We start from the raw sequence: 23,749 nt of genomic DNA on the forward strand, positions 1-23,749 counted from the left end.
GGCGAAGTATATATTTTTTGGAATGCTCGTTATCTTCAGATATATTTTTATTTAATGTTTTTAAATGTGGATGTGTTCTGAGAGTGTTGCATTTTCCTTTCTTCATTCCACCCACAATCACTCTGAAACTTGACAAAATTCATAAAGGAAATCTTTTTGCATGCCTTTCCAGATTGACAGACTAGTTTGTATTGCTAACCGGAATAACTTGGAGCAAATGCTGATTACTTTTTTTAGTGGAAGTTTAAAATCTAACAATTGACATTATTAAAGTTTTTCAATTGAAACATAGACTTTGGGGCCTGCACCCCGCTGGTGTTCATTCCTGGATAATCTAACAGAGGAACTTGAAGAAAACCCAGAAACTACAGTGTATGATGACTATAAATTTGTTACTAGAAAGGACCTAGAAAACTTGGGTAAGTTTTTTTTATGTTCATGACTCAATGCTTGGCAAGGATGGTTAATTAATTTGTGAAATTAGTTACATCAAATAACTTTTGGGGTCGGTTGGGAGGGGGTGGTGTTTTGGATTCTGTATCTGGTGTTCTTAGACCATAAGACATAGGAGCGGAAGTAAGGCCATTCGGCCCATCGAGTCCACTCCACCATTCAATCATGGTTGATTTCAACTCCATTTACCCGCTCTCTCCCCATAGCCCTTAATTCCTCGAGAAATCAAGAATTTATCAATTTCTGTCTTGAAGACGCTTAACGTCTTGGCCTCCACAGCCCTCTGTGGCAATGAATTCCACAGACCTACCACTCTCTGGCTGAAGAAATTTCTCCTCATCTCTGTTCTAAAGTGACTCCCTTTTATTCTAAGGCTGTGCCCCCGCGTCCTAGTCTCCCCTGCTAATGGAAACAACTTCCCTACGTCCATCCTATCTAAGCCGTTCATTATCTTGTAAGTTTCTATTAGATCTCCCCTCAACCTCTTAAACTCCAATGAATACAATCCCACGATCCTCAGACGTTCATCGTATGTCAGGCCTACCATTCCCGGGATCATCCGTGTGAATCTCCGCTGGACCCGCTCCAGTGCCAGTATGTCCTTCCTGAGGTGTGGGGCCCAAAATTGCTCACAGTACTCCAAATGGGGCCTAACCAGTGCTTTATAAAGCCTCAGAAGTACATCCCTGCTTTTGTATTCCAAGCCTCTTGAGATAAATGACAACATTACATTTGTTTTCTTAATTACGGACTCAACCTGCAAGTTTACCTTTAGAGAATCCTGGACTAGGACTCCCAAGTCCCTTTGCACTTTAGCATTATGAATTTTGTCACCGTTTAGAAAATAGTCCATGCCTCTATTCTTTTTTCCAAAGTGCAAGACCTCGCACTTGCCCACGTTGAATTTCATCAGCCACTTCTTGGACCACTCTCCTAAACTGTCTAAATCTTTCTGCAGCCTCCCCACCTCCTCAATACTACCTGCCCCTCCACCTATCTTTGTATCATCGGCAAACTTGGCCAGAATGCCCCCAGTCCCGTCATCTAGATCGTTAATATATAAAGAGAACAGCTGTGGCCCCAACACTGAACCCTGCGGGACACCACTTGTCACCGGTTGCCATTCTGAGAAAGAACCTTTTATCCCAACTCTCTGCCTTCTGTCTGACAGCCAATCGTCAATCCATGTTAGTACCTTGCCTCGAATACCATGGGCCCTTATTTTACTCAGCAGTCTCCCGTGAGGCACCTTGTCAAAGGCCTTTTGGAAGTCAAGATAGATAACATCCATTGGCTCTCCTTGGTCTAACCTATTTGTTATCTCTTCAAAGAACTCTAACAGGTTTGTCAGGCACGACCTCCCCTTACTAAATCCATGCTGACTTGTCCTAATCCGACCCTGCACTTCCAAGAATTTAGAAATCTCATCCTTAACGATGGATTCTAGAATTTTGCCAACAACTGAGGTTAGGCTAATTGGCCTATAATTTTCCATCTTTTTTCTTGTTCCCTTCTTGAACAGTGGGGTTACAACAGCGATTTTCCAATCCTCTGGGACTTTCCCTGACTCCAGTGACTTTTGAAAGATCATAACTAACGCCTCCACTATTTCTTCAGCTATCTCCTTTAGAACTCTAGGATGTAGCCCATCTGGGCCCGGAGATTTATCAATTTTCAGACCTTTTAGTTTCTCTAGCACTTTCTCCTTTGTGATGGCAACCATATTCAACTCTGCCCCCTGACTTTCCTGAATTGTTGGGATATTACTTGTGTCTTCTACTGTGAAGACTGACGCAAAGTACTTATTAAGTTCCTCAGCTATTTCCTTGTCTCCCATCACTAGATTACCAGCGTCATTTTGGAGCGGCCCAATGTCTACTTTTGCCTCCCGTTTGTTTTTAATGTATTTAAAGAAACTTTTACTATCATTCCTAATGTTACTGGCTAGCCTACCTTCATATTTGATCCTCTCCTTCCTTATTTCTCTCTTTGTTATCCTCTGTTTGTTTTTATAGCCTTCCCAATCTTCTGACTTCCCACTACTCTTTGCCACATTATAGGCTCTCTCTTTTGCCTTGATGCATTCCCTGACTTCCTTTGTCAGCCATGGCTCCCTAATCCCCCCTCTGATAACCTTTCTTTTGTTTGGGATGAACCTCTGCACTGTGTCCTCAATTACTCCCAGAAACTCCTGCCATTGCTGTTCTACTGTCTTTCCCACTAGGCTCTGCTTCCAGTCGATTTTTGTCAGTTCCTCCCTCATGCGCCTGTAATTACCTTGATAGAGTAGACAATGTTTTTCAGGTTGCAAATGGCCCCAACTTTAGCCTTTGCTCTTTGAAGTAAAAAAAGTTGGTGTTTACTTCAGTAAGATCTAGTTAATCAATATTCCAGTCTGAGTTCTTGCCTAGTACATATTCTTCCTGAGTTACGCTGCTCAGTTACTAGATGGAAAATGTCAAATATTACAAACAAATTTAGGCTGGTTAACATTGCAAAGTAGATGTGCTGTAATCACTGTCAGAAGCAAGTCCTAGGAAGCTTATTAAGCCAGTTTTATATTATCTTAAATCCCAAAATATTACAGAATATTGAGTTAACATTTTCTTGATTAGTAAGCTGTACAATTTTCTCGGGGCAGGAAAAAGGATTGGATAACCAATTCTAATAATATTGCAAGGGTATAACAACAGCTTTGGGACAAGGCAGCATTTATCTCTTTTTGTTTTTTGTTTTATAACTGGAAATAATAAATCCTTTGAAGGAATACTAATAATTATCAATAATGTGTGAATGTGGCACAATTTTATTACTATTGCAAAATATTTAGTAAAAATTTGTAAGTGTACTTATGTGCTTCTTTCTACTCTTACTGTAGGCCTCGCTCATCTTATTGGTTCTTCACTGCTTCGTGCATACATGCATGGCTTCTTTATGGATATTCGACTATATCACAAGGTGTGCAAGTGTGCTAGGACATGATCTTAAGTGAAGAACAGTCAGTAATTTTTATCTTAATACTAAATATAAAATGTTGTTCTAATTTTTTTCCCCACATCTCTTTTTCAGCTTAAATCAATGTTGAGAGGACCTATTGAAAAATAAATTATTGTGCTCCTAATTGTTACAAAAATAATGCTGGAATATTCTGACCAGAGGTCATAGACCTGATGTACTAAACCTGCTACAAAAACAGGAAATGCTGGAAAATCTGAGCAATCTGACAGCCTCTGTAGAGAGGGAATAGAGCCAATGTTTTGAGTCTGAATGACCCTTTGTCTAAATCTGTTTCTCACTCTCTGCTGCCAGAGGACTTGCAGCATTTTTTGTTTTTATTTTTCAGTATTTTGGTTTTGTATTACTTATTATGTGCTGTAATTTAAAGGTGAAAGCAATGGCAAATCCATTTGCCTATGAAGAATATCGAAAAGATAAAATCAGGCAGAAGATAGAGGAAACCCGTGCTCAGAGAGTCCAAGTAAAGGTAAGAAGTTGATTTTTCAACTTTGTTCTTGAAATTCTAGACATTTAGGTGGTGGTGCTGAGTGACTTATGGTCACCCCCCCCCCACCCCACAATTTATTTACATGATTTATTCTGGGGCTAACAAATAATTTCTTGAAGTTTTGAATTGCTTCACATGATGTAAACATGACACCGCCTTCAATTAATGGTTTACATATAAATATGAAGATTCTTAAATTGGTCCTGGAGATCAGGAAGCTAGAATGTTTGTTTTATTTTAATCCCAATACAATCTCAGTATGCCCTGCTCCATCTAAAAATGGTAATTTCTCGAGGAATGCTATACTTGATAGTTCATGGTGGAGCTTCTTGGCCTTTCCCTCTCGAAATATGGAACTTTTCTTTTTCACTTGTTCTACGAAAGCAGTTTTGAATATGCTGCAAGCCTTTGTTAATACAAATGGACCACAGCTAAAAATTGAACTGATATGGATTTCTGTCCAATTTTGAATCCCATCTAACTACCTACTGATGAATTATGCCACTTTAAAGTGACCCAGGTGGCATTGCATTCAAAAAAATTGCAGTTATTTAAATCTAAGAAATAACTTTGGAGAACACATTGCTTTTGGAACAATGCATGATGTGATAATCTGATTAAATAGATAAAGCATGATATTTGAATGAGAATATTTTGTTAGTGTGAAAGTATTCTCAAAAATCCAGCCAACCAATCTACAAAATAGCAAGTGTTTGAGAACCATGCTGTTCGATCCTCCTCTGGTGGTGAGGCAACGTAATTGCAATGCAAATTACAATATTTTTTTAAACCATCTCATTCTCTGACTCAGAACATAATGCACAATAAGTGCACAATAGATTCCACAATTGCACTGAACTGAATAATTCTGATTTTGCTAGAATTGTGCTAAAAACCAATTTAAGATCATTAGTTGAGCTCAATGTAGCTCACTTGACACTTGCTGGAAGCTAAATATATTCACACAGAGGACCCTGCCTTTTGCTGACAAAAGAACATGTCCAGGTATGAGGCCTTTTTCAAATAAACAAAAACTTAAGGGACAACTGTTCTTTGGTAGCGACATTACCATGGGGAATGTACCAATCGGAGTCCATTTGCCAACCTATCAGCACCTTTTTTTTTATTCAGTATAAATTGTTGTTCCCTTTTGAAATTTGGTATTCTTGTAATTCTGTCCTGATAAGTGCAAGACAAACCGATTCAACAGCATGTCTTATTTCTCAACAGTAGTCAAGTTCTGTGCTACCAAGTGACTGCTAATAATCTCACTTTTTTAATAAACCTGTAAACAGAAACTACCAAAGGTAAACAAAGAACTGGCAATGAAATTTATTGAAGAAGAGGAAGCAGAAGAGCAAGCACAAATGAAAAAGAAAGGAAAGGTAACAAAGCGTTGATTTTTGAGTGTTTTCTTTCATGTGAAATTTTGTTTAAAAACTAACTTTTAATCATTTGCAACTATGTAAAATAGCCATGAATTTTCAAATCTTGACTGCGAACTTTGCAGTTGTGTTGAATGAAGTACTTCCTGTTTTTCCAATTTTGTTCAATTACTTTAGCTTCCTAAGTGTTTTTACCCTTGTACGTATCCTTTTAATGCATGAACTTTTTCTCCCCCTAACTAGTTTATTTCAACCTGAATTTTAACCAAATATCAGGAAGGAAAATGTACAGCCTGAGAAATTAGTTTGCATCTGACTGAGTGCAAGTCCTGCAACAACCCTGAACTGCTGTAAAAACTGATGTTCAAAATTGGGCCTCTTGAGAGTCAGGGAGCAACAAGCATGCTGAGGGTGTCAGTTATATTGTAGGAGGAAGTGCACTGGTCCAAAGTAGTTGACGATCACCTGCCGGACCTGGACCTACTGTGAATAAAGCAAGGTGAAGTCGGGCAAAGGTGGCAAACAATGGCTGAGAACTTCTTACAGGTTTAATGTTGAAACAGGAGGAGCACTTCTGGTTGCACATTCAATTAGTAAATTGAAAAATTGGCATACTCTAGTGGTCCCTTTAAACTGGACCACTTGCCTCCCTCCCCAGAATCTCCCTGCACTTTTGCTGAAAATGAGGCACCAGTACTTTGCACCATTGTGTTAGTGGGCAGCCATACAGTACAACCCCTCCCTCAAGTTTTGCTACATCTTTGTTGCAATGTCTCCAGCTCTCAAGTCTCTTGTGTGGCACTGCATTGAATGCCTTCTGAAAATCCAAATACACCTCCAACTCTTTCTGTTACCCCTCAAAAAATCCTCCAGCAAGTTAGTTAATCAAACACCATCCCCCCATTAGAAATCCATGCTGGCTCTTCCTAATCAATCTACGTTTTCCCAAGTGACTATAAATTCTATCCCAAATAATTGCTTTTAGAAGCTTGCTCATTACTGAAGTTGAACTGACTGGCCTGTAATTGTTAGGGTTATTCTTACAAACTGTTTTGAACAAGGGCATAATATTTGCAATTCTCGAACTCTGGAATCTCCTATGAGTCCAAGGAAAACCTGAAGATTATGGCCAGCATCCCCGCAATTTCCATTCTCTCTTCCTTCAATATCCTGGGATGCATCTCATCCAGTCCTGATGCCTTGTCAACTTTCAATACCAACCGTTTATTCAACACTTCCTACTTATCAATTTTGAATGCTTCTAGGGACAGAGTTTCCTCAACAAAATGGTGCAAAATGTTCATTTAATACCTCAGCCATGCCCCCTGCTCCACATGTAAATCCGCTTTTAGGTTCCTAATCGGCCCTTTTTTCTATGCCTATGGAAGACTTTGGGATTTCCCCTAATGTTGGCTGCCAGTCTTCTCATTTTCTCCTTCGCTTCTCTATTATGCTATTTCGTCTCCCCTCTGAATCTTTTGTATTCTGAACCAACTGTAATTTCTATCTGATGCATGCTTTTTCTTCCTTATCTTAATTTCTGTTCCCTTTTTCATTCAGGGAACTCTGGATTTGTTTGTCCCACCCCTTCCTTTTAAGGGAATATGCCCTGACTATGTACAAACTATTTCTGCTTTGTAGCTAGCCCATTGTTCAGTTACAGTTTTTCCCTCCAACCTTTTGTTTCAGTCTAATCTGCCCAGCTCCGTTCTTGCCCCACTGAAGTCAGTTCTCTCCCTGTTAATTATTTTTACTCTGGATTTTCCTTTTCTATCATCATCATAAACGTTGCAACGCAATGGTCACTGTCTGCTAAATATTCCCCCACTGACACTTGATCTATTTGGCCCAACTAATTTCCAAGACGCAAGTCCAACAGTTGGTTGGTTTAGCTCAGTTGGCTGAACTACGATTCCAGCAATACAGGTTCAATTCCCATACTGGCTGAGGTTACTCATGAAGGCCCCACCTTCTCCACCTTGCCCCTTGCCTGAGGTGTGGTGATACTCAGATTAAATCACCACCAGTCAACTCTGCCCATCCAAAGGTCATCTGGAACTATGGGGACTTACTTTTACTTGCCTGGAACTGCAGGTCTTTGGGCAGGAAGGATTCTCGAGCCACAATTCTGCTCTCTGTCCTGCTTTTGGCTATTCTCTGCAGCAAAGACTTTGTGATCAGTTTGACTGTTGCAGCTTGTTGCATGATGTGGTTAGTGTCAAGTTCCTCCCACACACCAGTGTCAATTTTTCCCCTTTTCAATGAGACCTTCAGAGTGTCCTTAAAATGTTTTTTTGCTTGTGACCTGGTGCCATCCTTCAATTTGAGAAAAGCGGATTTGCTTCAGAAGCCGATTGTTTGGCATGAGGATCCAGTGCCCAGACCAATGGAGCTGATTTCACATGATCGTGGTTGTGATGCAGGAGTTTGTTCATCTCGCTTCCCAGAATATCCTGCAGTGACATAGCTTGTGGAAACTATCCAGTAGCAGGAGGTGTCTTTTTGGTAGGTAGTGACACAAGTCTCGCCATCGTATAGAAAGTTGGTAACGTCAATAGCATTGTAGTCAAAAGGCCTTTGTCCTCTTATGGCGATCTCTGTTGTTGAAGACCTGGTTGCACAATTTTTGATTGAGTTTCAACATAAACAGCTAATACTAAAGTGACCCTTCAGTATATACTCTACTTACAATATGCTGATGACTGCACCATTATGACCTACACTGCACGTGATGTTTAGATAACCCATGGTGAGTTGGATGTCAATCAAGTAGGTTGCTTCTTTCTGCATTGTTGAAGCTGCACTCACCAGACAAGTGGGGAGTCTTTCATCACACTCATGACAGGTGTTTGGGAGTCCAATCCTAAATTGTGTGTGATCTGTGTTTTTGAACATTTTAAATTATTCACACTGCCATATGTGTTTACAAAACCATTCTGATTTATATATTTTAGATTTTTGAACATGACCTGACGAACATTTCACCCTCAATCGACACCATCACAAATAGATGAATGGTCACTTCTTGTATCACTGTTACTAAATATAAAAGTGCGTACATTTGCAGTCATCCCACCACTTTGAATCATTCCTTATGCAAGTCCCTTTTGAAATGTCACACTTTATTGAAAGTGTGTATGTATACTTATAATGCCTGACTACTTGTCAATGTATCGAGAACTTTGGTGAGACCACAGCTGGAATACTGTGTTATTTCAGGTCATCATATTATAGGAAGAATGTGATTGCACTGGAGAGGGTGCAGAGGAGATTCACCAAATTATGAAGAGAGGTTTGATAGGCTTGGGTTGTTTACTTTGGAGCAGAGAAGGCTGAGGGGCAACCTGATCAAGTTGTACAAGATTGAGGGGCTTAGATAGGTTGGATAGTGAACAGCTGTTCCCCTTACTTGAAGGGTCAGTCACAAGGGAACAGAATGTTTAGGTGGATGTGAGGAAAAACTTTACCCAGAGGGTGAGCGGCATGGGAGGGTGGTGGAGGCAGGTTGCCTTACATCATTTAAAAAGTCCTTTGAGCACTTGGTTCATCTTAACATTCAAGGGTATGGGCCCCAAGTGCTGGAGAATGGGATTAGGTAGGTAGGTCTGGTGTGTCTCACTTGTCGGTGCAGACTCGAGGGGCCAAAGGGCTTCTTCTGCAATGTGTGATTCTCATAAACTGTAAGTCAAGTTACTTCTAGGTCAAGATGGAAAATGCTGACTCACAACTCAAGTCATACATTGAATACAAATTGGAGAAAATCTATGTCTGATCAAAAAATATTAAAGCAAATAAATGCCAGCCTATTTATTTTTCTATATTCACTATATTTTTAATACTGCTTACTCTAGTTTGTGGCTAAAAACTGCATATACAATTTAATACCATTTTATCTTCTTTTGGTTCCACTTTTGTAGTCCGTTTTTAATTTTTGCAACGAGCTAAGAATTGTATATTATATAATATAAGAATTATGGTAAATGTGTCAGAATTGTGATTGTTGCAGAGATGATTTGGCAGCTTTGGTTGAAAAAGATAATCTCTCTCAAGTTGGTCAGTCCGCTCTCCCAGTTTGCCTGACATTGCATGAAAGAGTTACACTGTGTTCTTTAGGAAACTCTTTGTTTTGTTTTGAAACCTGTCCAAGGTGCAAAGATACTATGAGCAGATTTTTCATTTCAATAATAATTAGATCACAGTGGATGATAGTCTTCACAAAGAAAGAAACTTGCAGTTCGATTACACTTTGTCAAATCCTCAGGGCATCCAAGTTGCTTCATAATCAATTGCATAGTCACTGTTACTAAATATAAAAGTGTTTAGCCAATTTGTGCACAACAAGGTCTTATACAGCAAGTAAAATGATTTACTAATGATTCCATCTCTGTTGATATTGGTTGAGCAAATATTGGTCAAGACATTGGGAGCCCCTCAGCTTCTCTTTTGAATAATGCAAGTTTTTCCTGTAATTGAACAACTGGGAGACCTTGCTTTAAAACATAGTACCTTCAGCAATATACCATTACCTCAGTATTGCATTGAATTGCGAATCCAAATTATACTCAAATCCTAGATGGGGTTTCTGTTTGTTAACAGAGCCAAGGAGTTATAATCAACTGCTCAGTCATCCTTTTAATGAAGAGGTAAAACACTTTCAAATGTAAGGAGTTATGGATGTACACTGATGTGAAACAATGCCACAATATATCTATTCATCTAATTTATCTACAATAAATCTGAACAAATGTTATGAGTCTTTATAACAATCCAAAGTTCCTTAAATCATGAGAAAAAACCAAAGGAGTAGTCTCGGGTTACTTCTAAAATATGTAGTAGGCTCTTCCATATGGAAGAATGCAAACAACTTTCCAAGCTAAACCTTAGTCTAATCCCGCTGAGTGCTAACTTTCAGAATTCACACTTGGATTTTCTACCAAACAGGTTATCCCTTGAATGCTGGAGTTGTAAGTTGGATTTGAATAAATATGTGGATTTATTCATCCAATTTCTGGCCATCCAAAACTATGGCAACCAGGGGGTGCAGCAACATCATATACCATAGATTGATAGGATGTTGATTCTTCCCTGAATTGTGATTTAGCGGGAGGAGATATTAATGGTTTTAATAGGCCTAAAAGTGAATAATTCCCCAGGCCCAGATGAGATGTATCCCAGGCTGCTGTGGGAGGTAAGGGAGGAGATTGCAGTGGCTCTGAAAATAATTTTCAAATCTTCTCTGGCCATTGGAAAGGTGCCACAGAACTGGAGGACAGCTAATGTTTTACTATTATTCAAGAAGGGAAGTAGGGAAAAGCCAGGAAATTACAAGCCTGAGAGTCTAACGTCAGTGGTACGGAAAGTATTGAAAAAAGTTCTGAGGAACAGAATTAATTGCCACTTGGGGAGGCAAGGATTATTTGAGATAGTCAGCATAGTTTTATCAAAGGGAGATCATGTGTTACAAGTTTGATTGACTTTTGAGGCGGTTACTGTGTGTAGATGAGGGTCGTGCAGTTGATGTAGTCTACAAGGACTTCAGTATGGCTTTTGGCAAGGTCCCACATGGGAGGCAGATGATAAAGATAAGATCCCATGGGATCCAGGGCAAACTGGATCCAAAATTGGCTTGGTGGTAGGAAACAGAGGGGGATATTTTTGTAACTGGAAGCCTGTGTCCAGTGGCATTTCGCAGGGATAGGCGCTGGGTCTCTTGTTTGTAATGTACATTAATGATCTGGACATGAATGTAGTAGGTATGATAAGTACGTTTTGCAGATTACACAAAAATTGGTGATGTGGTAAATAGGGAGGAGCAAAGCCACAGGATGATGTGGACAGGCTGGTTAGATGGGCAAAACGGTGGCAAATGAAATTTAACCCTGAAAAATGGGAGGTAATGCTTTTTGGGAGGACTAACAAGGCAAGGAAATATACAATGGTCGGACCCCAGGAAGTGCAAAGAATCAGGGGCCTTGGTGTGTGAAGACAGCAAGACAGGTCAATTAGGTGGTCATGAAGGAATTGCCTTTATTAACTGCGGCATTGAATATAAGAGCAGGGAGGTTGTGATGAGCTGTATAAAATGGTGGTTAGGCCACAGCTGGAGTACTGTGTGCAGTTCTGGTCACCACGCTATATGAAGGAAGTGATTGCACTAGAGATGGTGCAAAGGAGATTCACCAGGATGTTACCTGGGCTGGAGTGTTTCAGCTATCGAGAGATGCTGGATAGGCTGAGGTTATTTTTCTTGGAGCAAAGAAGGTTGAGGGGAACCTGATTGAGGTGTTTAAAATTATGAAAGGCGTGGATAGGAAGGAACTTTTCTCCTTAGCAGAGGGGTCAATAACCAGGGTGCATAGATTTAAATTAAGGTGCAGGTGATTTATCAAGATGAGGAAAAACTTTTTCACCCAGAGGTTGGTGGGAATCTGGAACTCTCTGCCTGTAAGTTTTGTAGAGGCGGGAAACTTCACAACATTCAAGAAATATTTAGATGAGCACTTGAAACGCCATAGCGTACAAGGCTACAAGCCAAGTGCTGGAAAAGGGGATTAGAATAGATAGGTATTTGATTGCCCATATGGACTCTTTCTGTGCTGTAAAAGCCTATGACTCTGAGTACACATTGAATCTGATTTTAGTTAAGCCATCAATGGTAAGCAAGGTTACCTGTTTAGCAAAGGTGAGGCATCTCTAGGTTAAGGGAAATTCGAGAAAAAGGTTAACCTGAACTGTCTACGTACTACCATTTCAAAAGTGCCTAATAAAAGTCTAAAATTTGACCTACAACTTTGACATTATATCTATCTTGACTTGTTACAAATATCAAGCAATTAAATAACGGGAGCCGTATTTATTTGTTTTTCAGAGTCTGCCCAACATTCTACGAGATGAGCGGTTCAAGGTCATGTTTGAAAATCCAAACTTTCAAGTGGATGAAGCCAGTGAAGAATTCAGACTGATAAACCCAATCGTGTCCAAAGCCTCAGAAAAAAGGAAGAAAAAACTGAAGCAACTGCAAGAGCTCACGGAGACTGAACAGGTGACGCTTCCATGATTGGCAGCAACATCTTAATAGCAATGAAAATAAATAAGATGTCTTAAGTGCAGATTTAAAGAAACATTATACATTAATTGGTGATGATGCTGAAGATAGAATATTTGTTGTAATGCATCTGCCAAAATGAAGTTTGGTCTCTTTTTCAGAAAAAGGTCCCATAATCAGTACATCGTCAAAATTAGAGAGTAAAGTAGAAGATGAGTTGCAATTAGGTGAAATCAGCATTAAGTTTTTAAGAGCCAGAAGAATGTCTGAAGAGGATGTGGCAAATAATATGTTTCATGCTATGTTCTAGATATGATCTATATGTTCAGGAAACTGACAAGTTACTAAAAGTTACATTCAGCTGAAATTACTTAAGCGCCATGGATTTTATCTACAGCAGCTTAAGTTCAATTAAATAACAATGTTTTTCCTATGCCAATACTGGTGAATTGGTTGTGTGCTCTGCAGATATTCCTCAAGTAGCCTTTGAAGTTTGATTAAAAGTCAAATAAAGCTGGCCATAAATAGATGTGAACACACACACTGCTTGCAATTTTAGAGATGACCTTCTGCGATGTCCATTTAACAAATACAAGACCCAAATAATTCATCTGCCACCTAGGCTGCAAGTTCTTTTTGCTAATTGTAGTATAAAGCCAGTTGTTGTATGGCCAGGTTGATCAGGAGTAGGTGGCATGCATATTTGAGGTTCTTGCCCGATCAGCCATTAACTTATTAAATGGCAGAGCAGGCTCAAGGGGCTGAATGGCCTAATCTTGCTCCTTGTTCATAGATACCTTTTTAGGTCAAAGGCCAAGAATATTGGTAATGAAGGTGAGATCCAAGAGCATTGAGTTTCATTTTTTGGTAAGAAACAGTTTCTCAAAATGTGAAACAGCAGCATGGTGACACAACGTGTCAGGGACCCGGATTTTGATCTCGGGTGACTGTGGAGTTTGTACATTCTCCCCGTGTCTGCGTGAATTTCCTCCGGGTGCTCCAGTTTCCTCCCACACTCCAGCGGGTTAGGTGAATTGGCCATGCTAAATTGACCCTTGGTATCAGGGGGATTATCAAGGTAAATATGTGGGGTTATGGGGATAGGGCCTGGGTGGGATTGTTGTCGGTGTGGGTTCAATGGGCCAAACGGCCTCCTTTTGCACTGTAGGGATTCTATGATTTTGTTAAGAGAAGGTGGCCATGGTTGTGGTCTGAAGTTTGTATGCAATTGTGATTTGAAGTTGTTGACCCAGTAGCAAAGGATGCACTAGGATCGGATGATAGATGGAGGAAGTCATTTATATGAAAACACAAACAACAAAAAGTCATGAGCTATAACTATACCACATATGAAATCAGTTGAAACTGAGCTTGTCAGCCATAAATAGTTTTGGTGGAGGGCCTAATGGGTAACTTGTTGGATATGCATAGTGCCAGATCTTAAAGACAATGCCAGATAATTCACTGAAGTGTTTAAGATGCACATAGTGTAGGCAGCAGGATGATCAGATGGTCAATAATGTTCCAACCCGTAGTAGTAATCATGAATTAATAACTTTCAAATATGAATAATTTGAGTACTAATTGCTGATCATTTTAGGATAAACATGTAAAGGTAATAAAGCTGTGGTAAAGATAAGAGGGAAGTTCATGTGTTGAGGACGGTGAAACATAGAATTGTGGCATTGAAGTCAATTTCACTTTGAGAAAAAAAATCCCTACTTTTACAGTGATTTGTCTTTCAAATAGCTTGGGGCTAAAACACACGAGAATGTGTCTTATTTCCCTTAAACATGGTGTATTCAAATAAGGCTGAAAGTTGGGTTATGCAAAATGTCATAGTAGCTAAGCTGGTATTTAATTATTTATTTGAAAATATTTTAATGTATAATTCATTTGGACGTAATTGAAAGCTGGTTAGCCTCAACAGTCATGATGTGGAGATGCCGGCGTTGGACTGGGGTGAACACAGTAAGAGTTTTAACAACACCAGCAGCGCTCCGAAAGCTAATGGTATTTGCTACCAAATAAACCTGTTGGACTTTAACCTGGTGTTGTTAAAACTCTTACTAGCCGAAACAGTGGCATATATAAATGATTTAAGCACAAGAATAACAGGAGCAAAACAAATATGTTCTTAAATATTGGACATTTTCAGAATTCACATTTGTACTTACAAATGCACTTTTATGATCTGCAGGAGGAAGAAGAGCTGGAAGGAAAACCCAGTGATGCAGAAAGCTCTGAAAGCTCCGATGATGATCGAGGCTGGGTTGAAGAGGTCCAAAGACAGCACAAACTGCTGCGCAGAGAACAAAAATTGAAACTGATGGAACGTGATCAGCAAACTCTTTCAAAACCAAAATTCTTTGAGATCAAAGCTGGAGAAGAGTTCAGAAGTTTTAATGATGCTGCCCGAAAACAGAAGCTGCTCAAGTGAGTGCAGCTTCTGTATTTTAATAAATATATATTGTCAAAAAGATTTTTTTTAAATCACATTTCCTTCATAGTAAATGGAGGTAGTAAATTGTTACAAAGTCCCAGGGTTTAGATAATGAAGAGGTTACATGAATTAGACTTGTATTCTTTGGAATGTGGAAGAGGTGACCTGATTGAGGTCTTTGGTATTTTGAAAGAAACATTGCTGTTAGGGAGTCTTGGGTGACGGGATCTAGCCTTAGAGTCAGAGCCAGGCCATTCAGGAGCAAAGTTAGGAAATACATTGTCTCTCACAGTTTGGTAGAATTGTGGAACTCTCCCATGAAAAAAAAGTAGATACTAACTCTAGTCCATTTTAAATCTGAGATTGATGGAGTTTTGCTAACCAATGGTATTGAGGGATAAGGAGTCACAATGAATGAAGAGAGTTCATTTTTAATGATGTAATAGGCTTGAGGGGCTGATGGTCCTGCTCTTATTGTGAGGCATAATGTTGCTCAACCTTCCTCCCCTGTTCTCAAATGAGGGGTATCTGGGCAATAATTCCATCAAAAATTTTAAAGGAAAACAATATTTGAGTATATTTTATTATTATTTGAGTGTCAGCTTTGTTTCATTGGTAGCACTCTTGTTTCTGAGTCAGTTGAGGGTTCAGGTTCCATTCTGGCATGGGTCCTTTTTCCATGCTGACACTTCAGCACTAAACTGAGGTGATCTTTGTCAGATGTGTTATCTTTTGGATGGCATTAAGGTGTCCTTGTCTACCTGATCAGGTGTTATAAAAGATTCTATGGTGCTATTTGAAGAAGAGTTCTCTCTGTAATGCACAGTATTCCTCCTTCAGCAAATACTAGCAAAAACAGAGTAACTAGTCATTCATTTAACTTTTTGTTTAAAGGACCTTGCAGCATGCAATTTGACTGCCAAGTTTACCTCTATAACTGTGGTGGAACATCAAAGGTTGATAAGTTTTGATGTTCAGAGGACATGAAAAGCATTGCATAAAGGAAGTTTGTTCTTACAGTTGCAAATGTAAAAATGATGTGACAGCTATTAAAATAATAAATATGCCAGTTATTTATAGCAACTGCCCTATTCTCCCAGCCACATATTTCCCCACCCTGCTTCCATCAGCCCTGCACCAGATCACTAAGTAATAAATTTTCTTCAATATTCATCAGTATAGGGTATGCCTACTCCATGTCTTTGTGGACAAATGCACTGTATGATGTGGTATTGAATCATATGAACCAAAATGCGTCCTTGATCCTTGTCTGTGTGCATTAGCAGACTTAAGCCCACCATCGGTAGAAGTACCTTCAGTGTTCCTAGACTTTGCTGTGAAAAGAATTAGTGAGGGGTCATATCCTTTGATGACAATATTGATATCCACTAGAAGTACACATGTGGTTATTGGGTCAGCAAAGAAACAATTTGAGAATATTTTATTAGTTGTATAACCTGATAAGTAGCTGTATGCAGCCACTATGTTTTGAGGTACACTTTTAATCACATGGGGTATCACAAACTTACCATGATGCCTGTTTTCAGAAGGGATGGGCAGTGGAAGAAACGGGGGAAATGTTTAAGGAATTCTAATGGCTGACAGTCTTCTAAAAAATTACCGATCAGCTTCATTCAACATATCCTATATTTTTGACACTAACATCCAATAGAAGTGTATGCAACTTAATTTCTAACTTTGACATTTTCCTGATATACAGAACTACACTTGAAGATCGCTTGAAACATGAGGAAAAGACTGGAACACTCAATCTATCTGACACCACTGTAGGCAGTAAACAGTTAACATTCACGCTTAAAAAGGTGAGTTAATTCCAGTGTTCTTAACAATGAGGATACAATAGCGAGAAAGTAAGAGAGTGAAAAATCCCCAGGACCAGCTGGTCCTCATTCCAGGATTTTAAAAGAAATAAGTTAGAGCATTGCAGGTACCTTAACTATAATCTGCCAAAGTTGGATAACTGTCATCCCTCTATTTAAGATGAGAGGGGAACCTAAGAATTGTAGACCAGTTGGCCTAATGTCTTTTATTACAAAATTACTAGTGCATGTCGTTAAGCATAGTGACTGAATATCTTGAAAATTTTCAGTTGATCCAAGAGAGCCAACAGTGATTAGTAAAGGGTTTGTTATGCCGAGCCAGCCCCTGATTGAATTATTTGAATAGGTAACTAGTCACAGAAAAATGTCTATGCATGTTACTGAAATGGATTTCAGAAGCCATTTGATAAGTCTCTCGAATGTGAGCCAAAGCAAATTGCCACGGACAAAATATTCAGTGTGTTTTGTATGGAAAGAGTTGTATTTACTTACCCTTGGAGTTTGTATTCCAGTGAATTAATTCAGCAAGCTTTCATGCGTTCAAAACAAAGGTTATTTATTCTCAACACTTACCCCAAATTAACACCATCACACCCACGGTCCACACACACACACAAGACAATGCACCTCACAGTTTCTGATTTATGATTTACAGTCTCCCATATGGCAGGCCTGGAATTTCTTGAATGGGTTTGATGATTTAAAGTTGAGGCATGGGTCTTATAAAGTGAGGGTCTTGTAAAGTGAAGAGTTCAGCGCAGATTGCAAGGTTTCTTATAATTGAAAATCTGGGAGATTGGTTCTCGGATAAACTTTGCAGTCGGGATTTGTAAACCAGTTAAGTACTTTGGCTGGCTGCGTGATGGCTTGTAGCCATTTTCAGAGTCTGGCTCAGACTGACTGATAACCGGTTCTGATGGATCTGCTGGGTCCGGATATAATAAAGTAGTGGCCCCTGAAACCAGGTTTGATTGCATGACACTTCTGTGACCCACCCAGTCTCGTTCAGGCTGGTCCGAGGCATGGTCCATGAGTTATTTTCATGCAGCCAGCTACGTTGTAGTGTAGGCAACTGCCCAACTCCAAAACTTCCCTGACAGAAATTTTAAAAATACTCTGCCTACTTGCCCAATCGCAGGCTGGTTTCTCCGTTTCTCCATGCACTGCCTATGTAGGGAGGAGCCAGCCTGCAATTGGGTGAGCGGCATGTCATCAGCTGCCTTGGTCGCAGCTCCGACCTTGGTCTGAGTTAACGAATATGAGTCTGCCTTGGACCCAGTCTCAGATTCCTCACTCGCTTTCGACAACACATACTAACACAGCCACTCGCACTTGCCCACTCACGCATTGATCCTTTCGCATTCTGGTTGTTTTGATTACTTTTTAAACTTAATTTATTGCTGTGACATTGCTGTACTTTTGTTCAGCAATTGGTTTTTCCCTAAAACCCAACATTTTGTTGAAATTCAATTTCAAAAAATTGCTTCTGTGGTTAGGAAATTGGCTGAGTGGCAGGTGATAAAGTTGATGTAATGGACGGGTGCTCGGGTAATTAGCAGGATGTGGCTGGTGGTGTCCCACAAGAATCTCCTAGAGTCTGAAACTGTTCACAATATTTATTAATAATTTAAATGGGATGGGATAATAACACCTATCCAAATTTCTTGACTCAAAGATGGGCAGCATTTTAAGCTGTTTAAATGGATGAAAAATTTTGAAAGAATATTCAGATTATATGAATGGGCAAAGCTGTGGTAAATGATCTAACATGTTAACAAATGTGAGATCATTCACTTAGTACCATATTCTATCCTTTTCAGGTCCTTTCTAAATGATGAAAAGCTAGAGATAGTAAAGGTGCAGCAACATTAGGGTTGAGGTGATGGATCAATAAAATGTCATGATCAGGTACAGAAGTTAATCTCCTAGGACTTGGGATGTTTTCCTTTCCATCTGGAGGACTAAATACAAAAAGGAAAGCAGTTATGCAGTGACTGACTGATTATACAAAGCCTAGGTTTGATCACACCTACAGTATTGAGAGCATGCTGGGCATTACGTCTAAAGAAGGAAGCATTGGCCCTGGAGGGAGTGTAGCATATGTTTATTGGAATAAAAAAAGTTAAATTGAGAGATTACACAAACCAGGATTATATTACAAATAAATTAGAAAACTTAAAGGGTGATTTGTTCACAGCTTTCCAGAAATTGAGAGACAGAGAAAAAATTATTTTATAGAGTCTAAGATTAGGGGATATAGTTGAAAATTTAGAACCAGACCTTTCAGAAGTGAAATTAGGAAACACTTGTACGAACAAGAATGGTAGAAGTTTGGCAGTGTCTTCTGTGATGATAATTGATGCTACATCAGTTGTTGATTTTAAATCTGAGATTGATTAAATTTTGTTAACCAAAATATATTAAGGTATATGGGGCAAAGGTGGATACGTGGGGTTAGGTCCTAGATCAGCCGTGATGTCATTGGCATAATAAGCTTGAGGATAAATGGCCCACTGTTTCCTGTGCTCATAGGTTTCAAAAAGCTATCTGCAGGCTATCGTGCCCTAATTTTTACTTAATAAAAACAAAACCAGTTGAATATGTTTGTTGATTAGATGTGTGAACACAAATTAAATTTTTTTGCATTACAATTGCTGAAAGTGTGAACTGATGGTGCAGCAAGGTGAAACTGGGCATCTGAGACCTTAGTGAACAGGTTGCGGCGAGGAGCTGTGTCTATCTTCAAACCAATCAGATTAAAGTATTCTGAAATTAACAGCATAAGAATTGAGAAGGAAGTCTGTGAATTCAATGTCGAATTGAGTACAGAAAGCAAAATGAAAGGGTAAGAGATTTAGTTGAGAGAAGAGAAGCAATTTTTTAAAAATCAATTACAATTTGACATCTTACTCTCCAATTAAGACCTGAAGGAATGACACTTTTTTATTTGTAATGGTAATTTTCAGTGCCAAATGTTGTTTGGCAGTAATTTACATTTTTGTCATGCTGTTAAAACTGCTTTAACTAGAATGATCAAGACTTGACTTTCTGTAGTGGGTTTAATTCATTTCTGCTGTACAAATGCAGCAACTTGACATCATTCAGTGCCTTTTAGTGATGAGCCAGTAGCGAGAGTGCCATTTTTGCAAAGGGAAGCAGAACGATTCTGACAGCAAATTTTAAATATTTGAGTTAACTGCACATTTGATCCTCACCAAAGATACTCTACCATTTGCACGTAAAATAACAACGAGCACTATTAACTTCAGTTAACCTTGAAAGCAAAGTCTAGACTGTTGTATCTGATGCTCTTTCAATTAAATTCTTGGCTTCAAACTAATGCATTGCTTTGAGATTTTGGAGAAGAACCAGATCATACTGGCTCGGTGTTGGAGGTGGAATGCCATAATCTGTGCCTCGAGACACCTATGACTGACATTCCTTAACAGCTGAGGCAGAAGAATGACAAACAGTTGGGGCAGAGCAGGAGAGACTAGGCTTTGGAATATAGTCAATGTCAAAATTTGTTTAGAGAAGCGGGGAGAGGTTGGCATTCGGATAAAAAGATTCTGCCTTTGAGATTGTCTCCCTAGGAGTACAGTTGACATTTTTAAAGATAAATGCATAAATGTACTTGGTAAGTAGCTATGGGCTTGGAGTGGCTGGTGGAGTAGAACTGTGGATGGGTTTGGCATGACTCTTATTGGGATAGGTTGGTACTTGAGGTCGATGCTGTTGATGAGGTCGGCATTATGTGTATACTATGGGTAGTGATGGATGAGTAAGTTAAGTGCAATTATTGATTGAGTAATAAGTTAATCAGGTGAATAATTTGTATTTTCTGGAATATGTAGTGGAGTGGGTTGCTAACTATCACAACAGCTAAAAGGAGCAAAATTGTTTTTGTTTCTTGGTTGCCTTAGACACTTTTTTTTTCTTTTTGTGAATTGTATTTTAGTGAATGGAAAAACATTGAGCCAAATGGCATGCAGTTGTAAAAATGCTTTGGTAAATAAATGTAAGCAATTGATATGCTTTGTGTCTACATAGGCAAAAGACCTAAATTTTCTCTGTAAGGTGCACAACTTGGAAATTTTATGCAAATAGTTGGTTGTATGCAAAGAAAGTGCTGTGACTTGATAAATGCATGCTTGACAAAACACTTGTCAGCTGCAGTCTACAACTGTTCATCTGGTATGGAACTCAACTTCCTGATTCACAGATCTGTTTAACTCTTGAGTGCTCTCTCATCTTGGTCTCATACGTAATATATTTTACTGATGCCACCCCATGTCTTTAAAGAAGCTTCACTCCAAACATTTCTTCAGAATTAACTGGGTTGGTGCTGTAGGATTAGTTGCAACGTCATCCTAATATTGAAAAACAGGTCCTTGCAAAAAGGATTCTCCATTTGAACAGAGGTCTGCATGATCTGTCACTGATCCATGTTATGTTCACTGACCTTGAGTGGGCATTGCAATTGAAATTCAGATTGAACTTTCTAATCTTTTTTTAGGTTAAGTTTCAATTTGGTTGTCCAAGTAAGAATACTTCAATCCAATACATATAATCATTCACCATTGTGTCTGAGATAATGCATAGACCCTCCAGCAATATGCATAACTGCTTTGGAAAAATTGCAAACTTTCCGTAGGGGATTGCATCAGGTATACAAACAATGGATAGGTAATTTAACAAATTGTTGCCTGGGGAGTGAAGACAAAAATCTATCTCAAGGTACCCTCAGTACCAACAGAATGAAGCTAGATAAGTGTTTTACCCAGATGAGCACCGTATCTACATTACATAATTCTCCCTTATGGAGATTATTTTTAAAATTACATTATTCATGTTAAATCAGAATGCAGTTGTTCATCGTTGATGTGGGAGTGGAAAAAATTCACACTGGTACAATGGGGCTCTATTTTCAGTTGGGAATAAGGTTGCCTTGTTGGACAGAGTTGATGACACGTTGCTCTATATTTGACATTTGTTGCTGACACTGAATAGCAAAAGTAGGAAATGTTCTGTTCTCAGCAAAAACACTTTCAACGTTAAGCCCAAATATTTACTATTATGGGGGGTGGGGTTGTTGAGGAGGAAAGGAAAGTGGGGTTAGAGGAGAATCTGGCACCAGAAACACTCTGGAAGAAAAGATTTATACATCCACACATAAAGGAAATTTCTGTTTTTTGGCAGCTTACAGAAAGCATAGCCCTCATCTTTACCTTGTTTTTGAGTCTTTATATCAAGTATGTCTGTCAATGTTTGAGCATAATTTATGGCATTTTCAATGTGATAATGTGCAGATAAAAATAAAATCAATAGCATTGTTATTAGTATTTAATGCATTAATGTTGGTTTTGATTTTAAATAAAAATAAAATCAATAGCATTGTTATTAGTATTTAATGCATTAATGTTGGTTTTGATTTTAAAAGTGGAAAAGTACCCTTGCAATCTTTCAAGTATTAAGCTTGACATTTCATTTGTAACTATTGATTGAAAATGTTAGTTACCTGCAAGAAATGTTAGTTGTGTTGCGTTTAAATTCTTTCATGGGATATGGGTGCCACTGGCTTAGGCCAGCATTTTTGTATTGCCCATCCCCTCTTGCCCCTGAGAACATGGTGCTGAATTGCCGCTTTGAACTGCTGCGGTCCATGTGGTGTAAGGGCACTCATGAAGTCAGAAACTGAGTGGTCCTAGCAGAACCCAAATTGAACATTGGTGAACAATTATTTGAGTTAGTGCCACTTGAAAGCACTGTCGACGACTCCTTGACTACTTTGATCAGGAATAAACTGATGAGGTGGTAATTGGTGGTAATTCCATATTGTTGGGTAGGTGCCTGTGTTGTAGCTGTACTGGAACAGGTTGTTTAGGGGTGCAGTTAGTTCTGGAGCAGAAGTCTTCATTACTATTGTCAGAATGTTGTTAAGGCCCATAGCTATTACAGTATCTAGTGCCTTCAGCAATTTCCTGATACTACAGAGTGATTCAAATTGGCTGAATACTAACATTTGTGATGTTGGGGACTTCAGGAGGAGGCTGAGTTGGAACATCCACTTGGCACTTCTGGCTTAAGATGGTTGCAAATTCCTGTGTCATTTGCATTGATGTGCTGCGTGCCCATCATTGAGAATGGGGATATTTGTGGAGTCTCTTCAAGTTAGTTGTTTAATTGTCCACCATCCTGCACAACTGGATGTAGCAGGAGTGCAGAGCTTAGGTGTGATCCATTTGTTTGGACCAAAAAGAGGTTTATATTCTTTTAAAGAAAAAGAATCTGAGGAACTCCAAAATAAAGCCTCTCATGAACAATGCAACCTACCTATTGTGTATACAAAAACACTTATGATTTGGATTTGTATAAATCTTTTACAATTAAAGATTTTACTTTTTTTAACCTAATAGGTGATTTGTACTGTAGTTAGAAATAATGAATTGGTTTAAAGTTGTACATTCGCAGGGTGCTTTTGGGTTTAATGTGTCAGGGTACAATTTGGCTGACTCTTGTTTAGTTTGCTAAAGCTAGCTCCATTAATTTGTCTTTTGACTTATTTTTGAGGCTGCCATGTGAAATGAGTTAGCTAAGACAGACTTGAGATAAAAAGTAGAACAATGGAGATGATGAACAACAAGTTAGCATCCGTTGTTTTGAAAGAAATATTTCCTTTCCTTTTCTGGAGTTTTATTCACAATAACAATTGTCATCACTGATGATGTAGCAAATACTGTGTTCCATGAGCACTGGCCTAAAAAGACCGTAAGCTTTTCTTTAAACAAGTTGTAGAGAGTGAGTGTGGTTCCAGGAGAAGGATGAGGTTATATCTCCACCCCCAGAAATCCCAGTAATATTCTCATTAAAAGCATTTTTGTGTATCTGGACATTATCCAAATCAATAAAGAGAAATGTTGCAAACCTATGTTTGATATTAGACTGTCTATCATCAGCAAATTGAATAGAGCTGTCAAGCAACACTTAACCTGCACATGTTTGGACTTTGGCTAAGTGGATTGGCCGTGCTAAATTGCCCCTTAGTGTCAGGGGGACTAGCTAGGGTAAATGCATGGG

The 23,749-nt window shown here is 39.0% G+C and overlaps 1 protein-coding gene across 1 annotated transcript in view; it reads left to right on the top strand.

The window, feature by feature from the left end:
* Positions 1-23,749, top strand: part of nol10 (nucleolar protein 10) — a 58,184-nt gene that overhangs the window by 33,435 nt on the left and 1,000 nt on the right. The window contains exons 14-20 of the mRNA XM_078213141.1: positions 293-419; positions 3,332-3,411; positions 3,839-3,937; positions 5,254-5,343; positions 12,212-12,385; positions 14,589-14,824; positions 16,552-16,654. Of these exons, the coding sequence (XP_078069267.1) occupies positions 293-419; positions 3,332-3,411; positions 3,839-3,937; positions 5,254-5,343; positions 12,212-12,385; positions 14,589-14,824; positions 16,552-16,654 (909 nt within the window). The remainder of the gene's footprint in view (positions 1-292; positions 420-3,331; positions 3,412-3,838; positions 3,938-5,253; positions 5,344-12,211; positions 12,386-14,588; positions 14,825-16,551; positions 16,655-23,749) is intronic.

The sequence above is a fragment of the Mustelus asterias genome, chromosome 5, assembly GCF_964213995.1.
Source record: "Mustelus asterias chromosome 5, sMusAst1.hap1.1, whole genome shotgun sequence".
NCBI classification, from domain to species: domain Eukaryota; kingdom Metazoa; phylum Chordata; class Chondrichthyes; order Carcharhiniformes; family Triakidae; genus Mustelus; species Mustelus asterias.